A 13,868-nucleotide genomic window follows, 5' to 3' on the forward strand; every position below is an offset into this window, starting at 1 on the left:
GAGTAGAAAATGTTCTGCATGCTGATGGAAAACAATAATTTCCCGTAATAAATGTTAAATCTGCCATGATTTGCTAGTAAGCCACAGCATGACTAAGCCTCTCACAACAATCAATCAGGGGGCTGTGGCCTATTTTACACACTGTCTCTATTGACTACTACAACAAACCCTTAGTTATACTTCTTATAATTTGAACAAAGTGATTACCTTTGGCCGTTTTGGAGTCCTGCATGGATCATCCTCTATCTGAAAAACAAGTGTGTGGGGAAAGGAAGTACATTGTCAGAATTAATGAAGATGAGTCTAAAACTAAATAGTATTTGCTCAAAAATGTTTGAAGTTTTTTACTCAGATGTGTTAAAACAAAATTATAAAATAATGAAATTGGCGTAATCGATTACAAGAACACATTGACTTGCATAATGTGCATTGTTGCATTGCTGCACCATGTCTTAGCAAGGATTCCCCCGGAGAACAAGCTGCAGCTAAAAAAGTATTTTAGTCAAGACCCAAAATGATGGTCTATTAGCAAAAGATTGAATTACTGAGGCATATTTTTGCCATTTATTTTGGATAAAATAATTGTTATATTCTCGAGTAGTAAATAATTGTCTTTATAAGTCATTAATCAATAGATTAATTGATTTGAAAAATAATCGTTAGGTGCCCTATTGCCATATACAACAAACACTAAACAATCTTCAGTCAATTATGTCTTAATTGAAGCAACCAAAATAATTAAAATGGGTCACTGAAATGAAAGTAACAAGATGAACATGTGTTTGGACGGCATATCGTACCTTCTGGTATTGAGGAGTCTCATCCTCATCATCAGAGTGACTATTTTCCTCAGTGTCTTTTGTAGCCTAACAGGGAGAGGGGAAGAAATAAGAGAACGGCAAATACTTAGACATGATTTCAGTGCCTGCAATCAGCAAACACATTCAAATCAAAAGCATTCAATTCAGAACTTGGAGTGCACAGGACAATTATCTTGAAATTTCTATATTAACACCATGACTACTTTGTAATAATTACATTAAATATTAGATTTGACTACTTTAGGGGCAACATCTCTAAATAATAGTGTGAGACAACTTACCTTTGGCTTTGATGGAGTCCACATTTTGTGTGTCTCTATCCAAATGCACATTAATTATATATATAAGTTTTTAGCAGTAATTTAACACCTGGCCAATCAAGTCTTCTCTATCCTAAATTGTATTAATTTATCTTAATCTTATCTCACAGTCAATTTCAATTCAAATTAGCTTTATTGGCATGAGGTACACATTCATGCCAATAAAGTCACAGTCCAGTCAACCTCTGGATTCGTCGACTGACAACTCGCGTGTTGTCATTGTTATCGCGTTGATAACTGAGCTGTGATTAGCGCATTGCATGCAGGGAGCAGTCGTTTTTAACATGGCAAAAGCAATGAAAAAACTTTGCTTAAGTGAGTTAACTACAAATTCTGCTGATATGGATGTGGATATCCGCCACCTGTGCAAGGAGTTATTGTGCAAGTTCGCATTAATTTATTTTTAATTAAGGTCGCACTGTAGAGCCGTGAACACGCCGATAGAGAAGTGGACCTGCTCTGTTGGTGTACTTTTTGTTGGATGGACACTTACATTGGGAAAATGACTTGACCAGTAAGTTAACGTTATTCTAATTCGGATTTATATTAGATATACAAGGTAAGGTATAGCCATTTTGTGTGTTTGAGAAATTAATCTTAAAACTGGAATTTTAGCTGTGGTTATAACTTATTAACGTTACATGCCGAAATTATTAAACACCATAACGTTAACGTTAAGTTACCGGTTAACTTAGTAACGTTAATGTAGTTTCGTGTCACAGCTCCCCCTGTATTTTGTTGAATTTAGAACCCAATTTCCAGATTTTTGAATGTAAGTTATTTTAGATTCTGTTGAAAGCTGTGAGGAGGCGTTAGCCAAAACAATGAATCAGAAAACATGTTAACTGAACTGTAACGTTAACTTAACAGTAAAACGTAACGTTAGCTTTTGGTACTGTAAGTTAATACTGCAAGCTATGGTCCTATTTGTATTGTAACGTAATTATGCACTTAACGTTAACGTTAGCGCTAACTTTATAGGCAATATTGCTAAAGTTAGCTAACGTTACCCAAAATAAGACATGCAACATACAAATCACTAACGTTAACGTTACGTTAATATAAGGTTAAGTTGATTGATTCAAGCTAGGTGTGCTATTTATCATCAATATTCTGCTATTGTTAACTTAACATTACATAATATTCATAATTGATTCACTTACCTTTCACACTGAGTATCTGAGCCGGAAAATCTTTCCAGCCAGATTTAGGTGGCTTTACTCCAAGCGCCCCATGTTCCACCAGGCCAATCCTCTTGGGGTCTTTTAACATTTTTTTATCCTTAACATATTTGTCTAAGCCCTCACTCACTTGGTTTTCTTTTACCCATTTAATAAGCACATACATTTTGGTTCTGTGCTAACATATGTCTGTTCTTACCCTAACGCCAATGGCCCTGGTCTAACGTTTAGGTTACTTAGCAACAGAAAGGACCGCGAATCAGAGCCAATCAGAGCCAGTCAGATTTTCAAATCATAATAAGATAGATCCACCCGCATCACTTTGAGGTTCCGTTTGGCGCCCACAGTCTCAAGGAAAGGATAGATTTTGTAACGTTAGGCCTTTTAAAATGGAGCCTTCTTGTAAGAAAAGGAAGATCATGTACAGAAGATATTTGCGGGATGACAAAGAGCCCATACCCAGGACAACAAAATATCGAATGGAAAGAAATGGTAATTTTGTTTAAAGTAATGGTAGTGTTAGAAAGTAGACCATTATAGCTAAACATACCCAGTTTTTACGTTTAATCTAGCTAACTGTCTCCCTACTATGCCATGTAATGCATGCCAGGTTACTTCTCTTAGCAGCAAGTTGCATTGGTGTGTAACATCAGTGAAATATGTGTAAATGTGTATTTAAAAGTGTTAAAGATTTGTATATGTGGCTTTTTAAAAATTTACAAGTTGACTGTTGACTGCACGGACTCAAGTTTGGACTTTGAGGTGAGTTTGCATTTTAAACGGCTTAACAGCTCAAAAATTGTGGTCAGTATTTGTCTTCATTGTCAACACCGCCTGTCTTATGCTGTGGCTCAACGAGGTCCCCTAAACATCACTTTGCCATCACATGAGACTTGAGGTGTGCTTATGAAGCGAAATCCTGATTTAAAACGTTTTGTTGTTTTTTTCCCAGCAACCCAGTGGACACGCTGTAGTAGACAGTGACGGCGAAGAGGGGACGTCAAACAATGAACCTGAAAGAGTAGGTTCACTGTCTATTTCATGTCTATTGTTATTATAAAGATTAAGATTACGCTTGACTGTGAACTATTATCTAACCATTGTCTCTCCTCTTACACAGCAGTCCCTTGATGAGCACACGGACAGAGACAGTGATGGCACGGAAGCAGGCTTGGACTCTGACTTTGCATGGTGTGTTGGACATCAAAAGCCCTGTAAACCAATCAAACATGTTCACCGGGACCTCTCTGAACCAAGGTTAGAAAACATGAGTGGTATTTGTGCTACAGGGTTGCCGCCGGGTATTAACAATCTTAAATTTCATCATCAAAATTTAAGGCCTTAAAAAGACTTTGTGTGTGTTCTAGATCTTAAATAATTATAAACAGGTCTTAATTTTCCAACGTAGCCTCTAGTGCTAACTGAAATGCTCCCGCAGCACTCAAGAATGTTTTTTCCTCCTGTAGTTCTTTCTTTCGCTAGTCCAAATATAATTCGCTGTATTACGACTACAAAGACCAACATGCATGAGGGGATGAGAGACTGTGATTCTTACTGCTGAATCACTAATAGCTGCAAGCGTGTAGGCCTGGGGCTGACTGAAAGTATCTGGTATGTTTTTCTTATAATAATAATAATTATTATTAGCCTATTATTATCAACAGCTACGGCTGTATTAGCTTATCAATGTCATCGTCCATCCTGGTGTTTCATTGTAGACATCACCCAACCCTAATTTGAATTCATTTATTACTCTGCAAGGAATTTTGTGACTGCATTTCCTTTGTACATTTCTTTTTTTATATTGAGATGTAGGTCTTAAATTTCACTGTAAGTGGTCTTAAAAAGGTCTTTAAAAGTCTTATATTTGACTAGGTGAAACCTGCAGAAACCCTGGTGCTAAGAAGGATATAAACTGTTTTAACACAACTTCGTGTCTCTCCTCTGTAGCACCCCCTCGACGGCCTTACAGATAATGATGGTGGTGATGATGATGAAGACGATGATGAAGACGATAACGGGCCAACTTCTGATTCTGAACACATGGTAGGGTAATTTTTGATGTTCATCCGTCTGATTACTTATGAACCAATAATGAAGTTTAATCACTATTCCTGTAAAATATATGGACAAAAGGTGTTGTGGTTCACACTATATGCAGTTGGATTGTCTTTGTAGTAGATGTCAAATTTAGTTAGCTAGCAATTTAAATAGAGCAATCAAACATTTTGTCATTGTACCATAGTTAACTGGGAATGGGATTCTCATTGCCAATTTTAATTGGGAATAAATGCCTTTTTTCTGATAATGCATACATAAACTGCTATGCTATGTTAAAGAAAACATGTTGATAAAAATATTTTTTTGAAAAAGTAAAAGAGTTGGTCATAAATGTTAATTAAACACTAGTGGTCATGCTCCATTAATTTTGCAATTCCTTATAAATAATAATATTTTATGGCAATTACCTGACAATTCACAGCTGGAATAAAGAGCCTGGATTCTTCTGCCAATGGAAAGAAGATTAATTTATGATATCACAACATTTCAAATAGCCAGAGATATTTTAAGAGAAGACATGCCACTTTAAGACTACTCAATACATCTCTATAGGGTTCCACTAACATAAGGGTGTACTGCCACGCTTGCGGCACTACTACCAACTATGTGTGGAAAAAGTATAACCTGTGGGGAAAAACACTTTTTAAACCTTACTTTGGGGCAAAGACCTTTTCAGCATTTTGTATCAGATTTTACTTCTATCCATACAGTTTTTATGTCTCCATGACCAGTGAAAGTGCAGTTCTAGCTTTCTACCCATTTATTTAGAGAAAGGCCTGATCTTGTTATTCCGAAATAACTGCACGAAAGCGTTATCAAGATGGCTGCCGAGCGGGACTTGCCTATAAGAACTTTGATGTAGCCTCTGACAGAGAGTGGGGATGGTGCTGCGCCTGCCTCTGCTGCCACAAGGCCAAATGGTTCAATCACATCTTCCACTTTTCAACCACACATAAGTTATAACTAATATAGATTCTGTTATTTTTTTTACAGGTTAATGATGACATGATGAGGTCCCCACTATACAGAGGAGCATCTGTTACTCTTGGGCAAACCATCCTACTTCTGATGGCCTTTGCTGGAACCGTGGGATTGACACAAGATGGTCTGCAAAAACTTCTTCAAATTTTGATTCTTGTTCTACCACCAGATTGCCACTTGCCAGCAACAAAATATCTCTTCAAAAAACTATTCAAAACTGGGAAATATGTTTTTCATATATATTGCCCCAACTGCTTTTGTCTTTTGGATAATAATACATGTAAGACCTGCCATCAGGCGTTTGACAAAAACGAACTAAAAAAAAATGGAAACTTTTTTTTTTACCTTGCCTCTTATTGGCCAACTAAAACATGTCCTAGAGACTTTAAATCTTGGAGAGTCGTTGAACTACAGAAAGACTAGGCCAACAAACCCGGACGCAATTTCAGACATTATGGATGGGAAACTGTATGAACAGATGTGCAAAGACTCCAATTTAAAGAAAGATTACTCTTTTAGCTTCACTTTTAACTCTGATGGTGTACCTATCTTCAAATCCTCCTCTTTTTCTATTTGGCCCTTGCTATGTTACATAAATGACCTCCCACCTAATATAAGGAAAAAGAACATGTTTTTAGCAGGACTTTGGTTTGGTGTAAAAAAACCATCCATTTCCATGTTTTTTAAACAATTTATCAGTGAAATGAAAACTCTTGGTTCAGCAGGTTTTGAGTGGTGTTTAAAGGGTAAGATTGTTAAATCTTACGTATATGCTATAATTAGTTCATGTGATAGTGTAGCACGGGCTGCATTACAAAATGTCAAGCAATTCAATGGCAAATTTGACTGCAACTGGTGTCTACGTCCAGGGGATAGAGTCGAGAAAGGTAAGGGATATGTTCAAGTATACCCTTATCAGGAAGAAGTAGCAGAACGCTGCCACACAGACATGACTGAATGGGGACAAAACGGAGTGGTTGGTCAAAACTTTGGGGTGAAGGGGCCCACACCTTTGATGTCACTGCCTTTTTTTGATGTTGTCTCTGGATTTATTGTTGACTCCATGCATTGCATTGATTTAGGGGTGATGAGACAACTGTCTACCTTGTGGTTTGATAGTTCTTACCATAGTGAGCCTTGGTATATAGGAACCAGAATCAATGAGATAGATAGGAAAATGAAACATTTTCAACCTCCATCCAACATCACAAGATTGCCTAGATCTATCTTAACCAGAGCCTACTGGAAAGCCTCAGAATGGCGTGCTTTTCTCTTATTTTATGCTCCAATTGTTTTGAAATCCATTCTTCCAGGTAGATTTCTTAGGCACTTCCTCCTTTTGTGCCAAGCAGTGTATGTCTTGCAAACAACATCCATTACACAGCTGGAGCTTTTCTATGCATCTCAACACCTGAATGAGTTTGTGTGTGATTTTGAGACCTTGTATGGTAGATCCCACATGACATACAATGTTCATATTCTACTTCATCTTGGTGACAGTGTCAGAAACTGGGGGCCCTTATGGTGTTACAGTGCATACAGTTTCGAAGGGTGTAATGGCTTTCTGTTGAAACTATACAATGGCACTCAATCTGTACCCTTACAGATAGTAACATCTTTTCTCTTACTAAAACAAGTAGAGAGCACTGGCAATATGGTGATGATAAATGTTCCACCTAAAGTAAGGCAGTTGTTTGACACAATGCTAGATGGCTATAATACAACTAAAAATGCAAGAAGAGTGAACGGCACTGTGCTTTTTGGAAGAGGTTACTTCAGAGCTCTCAATCTATATGAAAGGGAGGCTGTTGAACAACAAATTGGATACCCTGTCAAAGATCAAGCTATGTTTTACCACAAAGCAGTAGTTAACTCACAGATATTTCTAAGCATTAGTTAAAAAACTTAAGAGGGATAACACTCTAGTTAGGATATCTGATGGCAGTGTTTGCCAGATAGTGTCTTTCTCAATGTTAGGAGTCACACTGGCTGTGAACATGCATTATGTCTAGCCAGAAAGTGTGTGACAAAACCTAGATTGTTTCTTCAAGGCTGCTATGGTGAATCTAGGTGCCAGATCAAGCATGTGATGTCAATACCATTTGAATTTAGTGATTTGATTGCTCTAGACATCTGCCAACTGTCCGAAAAATGTGTAGTATATAGAAAAGATAATGGTTGTTTAATTTCCTTAATGCCTAACAATTTAGAGCGAGATTAAAGTCTGAGCGGGTTACTCAGATTACAGAGCAGGTTACCAAGTGCCCCACTTGCACAAGCCAAATGTAACACATTCATTTTAGTGATTCAAACTGTTTGGTGTTTTTTCATTGTGTTTGTGAAACGTGTACCACAGACACATTCTTGTCTTCCTAGCTTCTTTGGAAAATGTAGACAAATGACGCACACATGTAACAATGACTAGACATGAAATGAACAGAAACATCATGCAAACTCTGAATCCGCAGAGGAATCTGTAACTACAGCGGCATTATTTCAGCTGTAATAACATCCCACTCTGTAAACACAGTTAATATTAATGGCCGTGCTGCTGATGTTGTGGAGGACTTTAAAAGTCCTACTTTGAGCTTTGGAGGCTCATTTGTGCCACCACAACACCACAGCACCAAACTGAGAGACTATTCCTGATTTCATTTAATCTCAGACATTTATAATTATTATTGATTGTAAAGTGTAAATAGTGTGTTGATACTTGTATAATACTGCATCTCTTCTTTTATATTCCTTTGTGCTGCTGTGTCGACTGAAATTTCCCCTACGAGGGATTAATAAAGTTATATCTTCTCTTACTTTGGCCCTCTGCTTGAAAGAGTTTTACAGCAACTCTGATGTATAAAAAGGCTAAGCAGCATGTGTTTTTAGCTGAGTGAGTTGAACAGCTTCTGACATCCTGGAGCTGGTGTAGAACAAGAAAAAAATGCGTAGGCACTTCCTGGTTCATGTCATGAGTGGAAAGACACGACAGAGTTCACAAGCTGAGAAGCTGAGGGTTGATGAGGCCACGAAGTCTTTCGTGATGAAATCATCGAACGTGGTGGAAACTTTTCATGAAAGAGTCCTCCCAGAGAAAGTGTGGTGCCCCACTGTCTGTTGGAAACGTGTTGATCACAGCTCATCATCTGAATGTGACCAGTTTTAAACTGTTTTTTTAACTGTTTTCTCTTCTTGCTGATAAAACAAAGAATCAGCTCAGGAGAAAACAGAGCAGACAGACGAGCAGCAGCTCTCAGTCAGTCAAAGTAGTTCAGTTCAGACTCCACAGTGAAGACATTTAAATTAAAAGCAGGTTTTTCTCAGTTTAACTTTGTGTCTGTGAGCAGCAGCAGGATAAACTCGTCTCCTCCCTCATGATACAGTCTGTAGTATTTCTCATGTGACTCCATGATAAAGATTAAATCCCAAATGTGGAGGCAAAGTGTTTCAGCTGCTGTTGAACTCAGAGTTTCAAACTCTGACTGATTCTTTCACTTTAAGAAGGAAACATGATGATGTTACTGTGTGTAGTTTTATCTTCAAGACGTCATGCTGGCTGGGAGCCAAGTTGCTCTGAACAAAGAGGTTTCATTAGTGATCGCTCTGGAAAGAGTCTGACGTGGGATTCAAAGGCTTTCACTGGACGTTTTTCTGCAGTTTGAAGCTAACTTTAACTGATAAAACTCAGAAATAAAGAATAATAAAGCAGGAAGTGTTTTGTTACAACATCTTTACTGAGCAGCTTGTTGTTTACTCTCTGGCAGCTTTTCACTCACTCTAACACTGTTGAGTTCTTGTTAATAACTTACAAACATTTGACTTGTATTTATAAATTATGTTGTTGTTCATTGTTGCTTAAATATACTGTATGTATGTACATGTGTATATATTAAATATAGCTACAGTTCGCCATCTTTATGGGGCTTTTCCCAGAGGAAATGAAGGTGACTGTGAGATGTTTTAGATAACATAACCTGCTGGAACTAATCTGAAGTTTGAAGGGCGTGACTTTGTGTTGAAAAGTGGTGGGGACAAAAGGGCTCAGATTAGTGGCGGGATGATACATTTGGGTAATGAGACGTGACGATGCACGAGATCACAAGAAGATATTTAGCAGTATTTAGATAAAATATTTAATGCAGAAATATATGAGGGGTGTCTGGGAGACCTCCACCAGAACATTATGAGCATTTAACTGGTCATTTCCTGCATCCTGGAGACATTTTCTGCTCCAATTTACGGTGGAAATGTCTGTTTTTATATGAGGGGAAACTATATTGCATTGTAGGTTTTCTTATTGTTAAAATGAACCTCTCTCAAAGCATTTTCATTTGTTAGTTTACTTTTCTTGGTGTTGTTTTTCAGAACGTTTTTAACAAATGCTTTCAAAAAGCGATGGGGCCAAAATCAGCCCTTTGAAAATGTCCTCAGTGACACCTATACATGTAAACTCTGTGTAAAGGCCAACAGAGTAGTTAAGCACTATTTTGATTATAGCTACGCTATAAGGTTTTATTATTACGGTATCGGGCTTTTATTTTGATAACCAAAGAAACCGAAAGTAAAGTGACGTAAATGAACCGGGCAAACGGCGAAAAGGACGAAAGAAAAGTCTGAAAAGGTTCACGGAAAAACAGTTAAAACTACAAGGTTTAGCTTCGGTCAATTGGGGAACAAGGTTTGTAGAGTTAATGAGAAATATATTTGAGCTAGCCTACTGGAATTGTTTATCGTATAATGTATAATTTACTAATGCTATCGTATTGCAACTAATGTAATGAGCTGTGTAACGTTCGAAATGTGATGATAATGCATGGTTTATTTGTTTTTACTCAGCTCTTACGTTGGTTGATGACAATGAAAGCAATAAACGTCATTTAACCATCAGTTCTGGCCTTCTCAACTTTGACTGGATGCTACACTCTGCAGGACGCTCACTTTGTGTCTTTGTTGCTGACGCAGTTCTGTTCTCCTGCAGCGAAGCTCCTGTGCTGCTCCCTGCTGGCTGTCTGTCTGCATGCACAGCTGAAGCACAGATATTTAGAATATCCGTAACAATGTGGAAAAGTGTTTTAACTTTAATGCATGCTGGGAGGTGAGGCATGAAGTAAATGATCAATTGGACGTTTACTCACCTTAATTCATTATAATACATTATACATAAACAATATAAACTTGAAACTGTAATCACCCTGAGAATTGTTGATTGAATGCAACAGATGTGACAAAACCAATTAAATTCAACATATGTTTTTAAATAAATGCACAAAATCCCGGAGGCAAAGAGGCAGGACAGACTCTTTAATTATGATTTCCTCTGGTTACCCCAGGACAGTATATATACTGTCAGTGCTTTGTTAAAGTTGCTTCTTTATCTATTCTATTCAGACTGTGTGAGTTTATGGTTTCTTGTAACCACTTTACATGAAGTTTAATTTCATACAAACGTTTTTGTTTTTCTAACTGTGACTTTCTGTCATCTAAAGTTATGTTGAGTCGGGTGTCAGTACCTGAGTCCAGGTGCTCAGTTTAAGAGCAGTTTTTTAACAGTAAAATAAACGTATAGTATCAAAAGCAAAACTCATTATGCAAATGGCCCCATTCAGATGATGAATATTATTAAAAGGTGCACAAGTATGTTGCCATGGCAATTTACGTTTCCAACTAGCTCTCTCTGTACTGGTTTGCCCTCAAGACCTGCTCTTCAATACCACACAGCACCGCCTCACACCCTGTACACCTGAGACAGAAAAGGCCGACATGGAGGGAAGGAGAAAGCCGATTGTGAGTTCGGAAAACACATAATTGAGACATAAATCTAAAGTGTGTGCACAGACACATTAGTCCACTGTTCTTTTAGAGAGCAAAGTTAATTCAACAGAGAACCGCTATGTTTCCATTTTTTCAGGCAGTGGGAAGATCTGGTCCATGTCCAACTGAAGACACGAGACTCATATGTGGAGACGGCAGTACTGCTGGACACTCTCACAGCAGGTTATCTTCGTGGTTAACTCATGTCACCCTGTATACAGACTAGGCTGTTATAAGCCAGAGATTATTCAAGGTTTTACTTTAAGATTTGTGATTTTAATTGTAGGCCAATTTTCTTGTATTCTTGTCCCAGCTCCGTATTTTTTTTAAAACATCTCAATCAAATTACAAATAAAGATATCACTCATGAATCAAACACTCAGGAGGGCTCCAGTAACCTTGCTTGTCACATGACCATCCTGTGTGATGTGATCTGGAGGTTTCACTGAAGGACGTTTGATAGATCCATGTTTGGGGACCACAGTAGGCTGTAGATGTTTCCCTCTTTAGATTTTAGTTCTGAATCTATCTGCTGTGCAGTAAAATGTTGCAGCCTCAGCACCTTTCAGTTAACTCACACCAGTTTAGCTTTAACAATAAAGGTTCAGTCTAGCTGGTGTGGTTGCAACACTCAGAGCAGGTCCTGACCTCCCTGCCTATAGGGCATTAAAGAATTTGACATTGCTGCAGTCACACCTGATATCTAGTGATGGGAATTACATTAAGTAAAAACAGACAGAGTGTATCTACAGTTTTGGAATAATTTATCCACTAACTATTTAACTTTCATTAGAAGGGTGTTATTTCTGTTACTCTTGACTTATCACACTTTTTACTTTATAGCTTTCTCTTTTTAAGGCCTAATATAATTTAGCTATAATAAAAAATAATCACCCCAAGTACAGTTGTCATGAGCGAGACAAAACATGTTTATTTCTGCTGTACAGTTGGGCACTTTAAGATTCAAGTGTATGGGGAGTGACTCTCGTAGCATCAAATGGCCACTGGGTTATTTGAGGTTTTTGCTACTTCCGGGAGACGTCGGTTGTGCTGCGAATGCTGAACAGATACTTGTGGTGACTGACTCACTCATGGAGGAAACTTATATAAAAAAACAAAAAAAAGACAGCAGACACACTAAAGACTGGTTATGTTATACAGAGGGAGCAGCAGGAGGAGCAGCAGGAGCGGGTCTGTTGTCTGGATCTGTTGTTCTCTGTTGGATTTTCTATGCTGGATCATGGCGGAGGCGCAGAGGACACCGGATATCGCTAAGAAGCAGTTTCTTCCCCAGAAAGCAACAGTTTCTACCTGACGGGACGATATGAGGGTGAGGAAGTCAGTTTAGTGACCGGCCATGACACAAATACAACATTTATTCTCTTTTATACCGCAGATTTATAGCAGGCAGTTTCAGGCCTAAAGGGTTCATAGCTGTTAACCACTGTGTAAACAGTAGAATAAATACATAAACAACTTGTGGAGAGAAACATTTTACATCCAAATGTTGTTTGGCATAAGTTGGTGAAGTTGGTCTCTGGTGTGGCGGTCAGGTGACCTGATCCGAGACAATGGTTGGTTATTTTCTTCCCCCTCCTCCCACTTGACGGATGACAATACCAGTCAGTCTTTATCTGCTGTCTGTGGTCATAAGGCCGCTTGAGCTCCGTCATGCTGCGTAAAGGGAGCAGATGTGGTGTCATGGTGCTCTCTGTCAACATGTTAATGGCTTTCTGCTGTTTCACGGTCTTCTCTCCGCTCTCTGCATATGGAGGTGAGCTATGTGTTATTAGAGTTAGAGAGCTGTAGCTGATATGTCTTTATTTTATTTTTTTAAAAAGCCTTTGTTCATTGCCATCTCATCCTGCTCCGTTTGTCCTACAAGCCTTGTTTCAACTTTAAATTGTACATGTTGGAGCCATTCTGTGTATTACGATGGGTTGGTCTACTTAAGACATGGGGTAATTAGTACAGGTGTGGCGCACTGCGAGGTGCGTGGTTTTTAACCGTGAGGCGCAGCGTGTAATTATGGAGACTGACTTGAGTTAAGTTATTATTGAATAAATGTTTTATTTTTCGTTATGTTAATAAATGGATTGGCATATCCGACGTTAAGTTCAGACTTTTGAAAGTTTATTATTTTATTTTATTTATTTTAAGCCACAAGGAAACAGCACGCCCGACGTGCAGAACGACTTAAATGTGCGCCAACAGAACATATTCTTCATGAGATGTGCGCTACAACTCTGAGAGAGAGAGAGAGAGAGAGAGAGATGTGTAGAGAGGGGAGGGATGTGTAGAGGGATGTGTAGAGGGGGAGGGATGTGTAGAGGGATGTGTAGAGGGGGGAGGGATGTGTAGAGGGATGTGTAGAGGGGGGAGGGATGTGTAGAGGGATGTGTAGAGGGGGGAGGGATGTGTAGAGGGATGTGTAGAGGGGGGAGGGATGTGTAGAGGGATGTGTAGAGGGGGGAGGGATGTGTAGAGGGATGTGTAGAGGGGGGAGGGATGTGTAGAGGGATGTGTAGAGGGGGGAGGGATGTGTAGAGGGATGTGTAGAGGGGGGAGGGATGTGTAGAGGGATGTGTAGAGGGGGGAGGGATGTGTAGAGGGATGTGTAGAGGGGGAGGGATGTGTAGAGGGATGTGTAGAGGGGGGAGGGATGTGTAGAGGGATGTGTAGAGGGGGGAGGGATGTGT

General features: G+C 38.8%; 1 protein-coding gene across 5 annotated transcripts in view; it reads left to right on the plus strand.

Moving 5' to 3' along the window:
• Window positions 1–13,868, plus strand: part of LOC119911627 (programmed cell death 1 ligand 1-like) — a 47,731-nt gene that overhangs the window by 20,115 nt on the left and 13,748 nt on the right. The window contains exons 1-5 of one of the 5 annotated variants that reach the window (XR_005445925.1): window positions 9,922–10,036; window positions 10,195–10,453; window positions 11,054–11,142; window positions 11,267–11,352; window positions 12,331–12,499. The exons of 2 other annotated variants lie outside the window; for them this stretch is intronic. Coding sequence is in view for 1 of the 3 variants with exons in the window: in XM_038730564.1 (XP_038586492.1) it covers window positions 12,841–12,943 (103 nt within the window). In the remaining 2 variants the exon portion in view is untranslated. Of the gene's footprint in view, window positions 1–9,921; window positions 10,037–10,194; window positions 11,143–11,266; window positions 11,353–12,330; window positions 12,500–12,779; window positions 12,944–13,868 lie in introns of those variants that run through there. 2 more of the 5 variants (XR_005445924.1, XM_038730564.1) reach the window with 2 other exon arrangements.

Source organism: Micropterus salmoides, unplaced genomic scaffold (assembly GCF_014851395.1).
Source record: "Micropterus salmoides isolate LMB-PRFRI ecotype aquatic unplaced genomic scaffold, ASM1485139v1 Ms_hic_scaffold_2, whole genome shotgun sequence".
In the NCBI taxonomy this organism is placed as follows: Eukaryota; Metazoa; Chordata; class Actinopteri; order Centrarchiformes; family Centrarchidae; genus Micropterus; species Micropterus salmoides.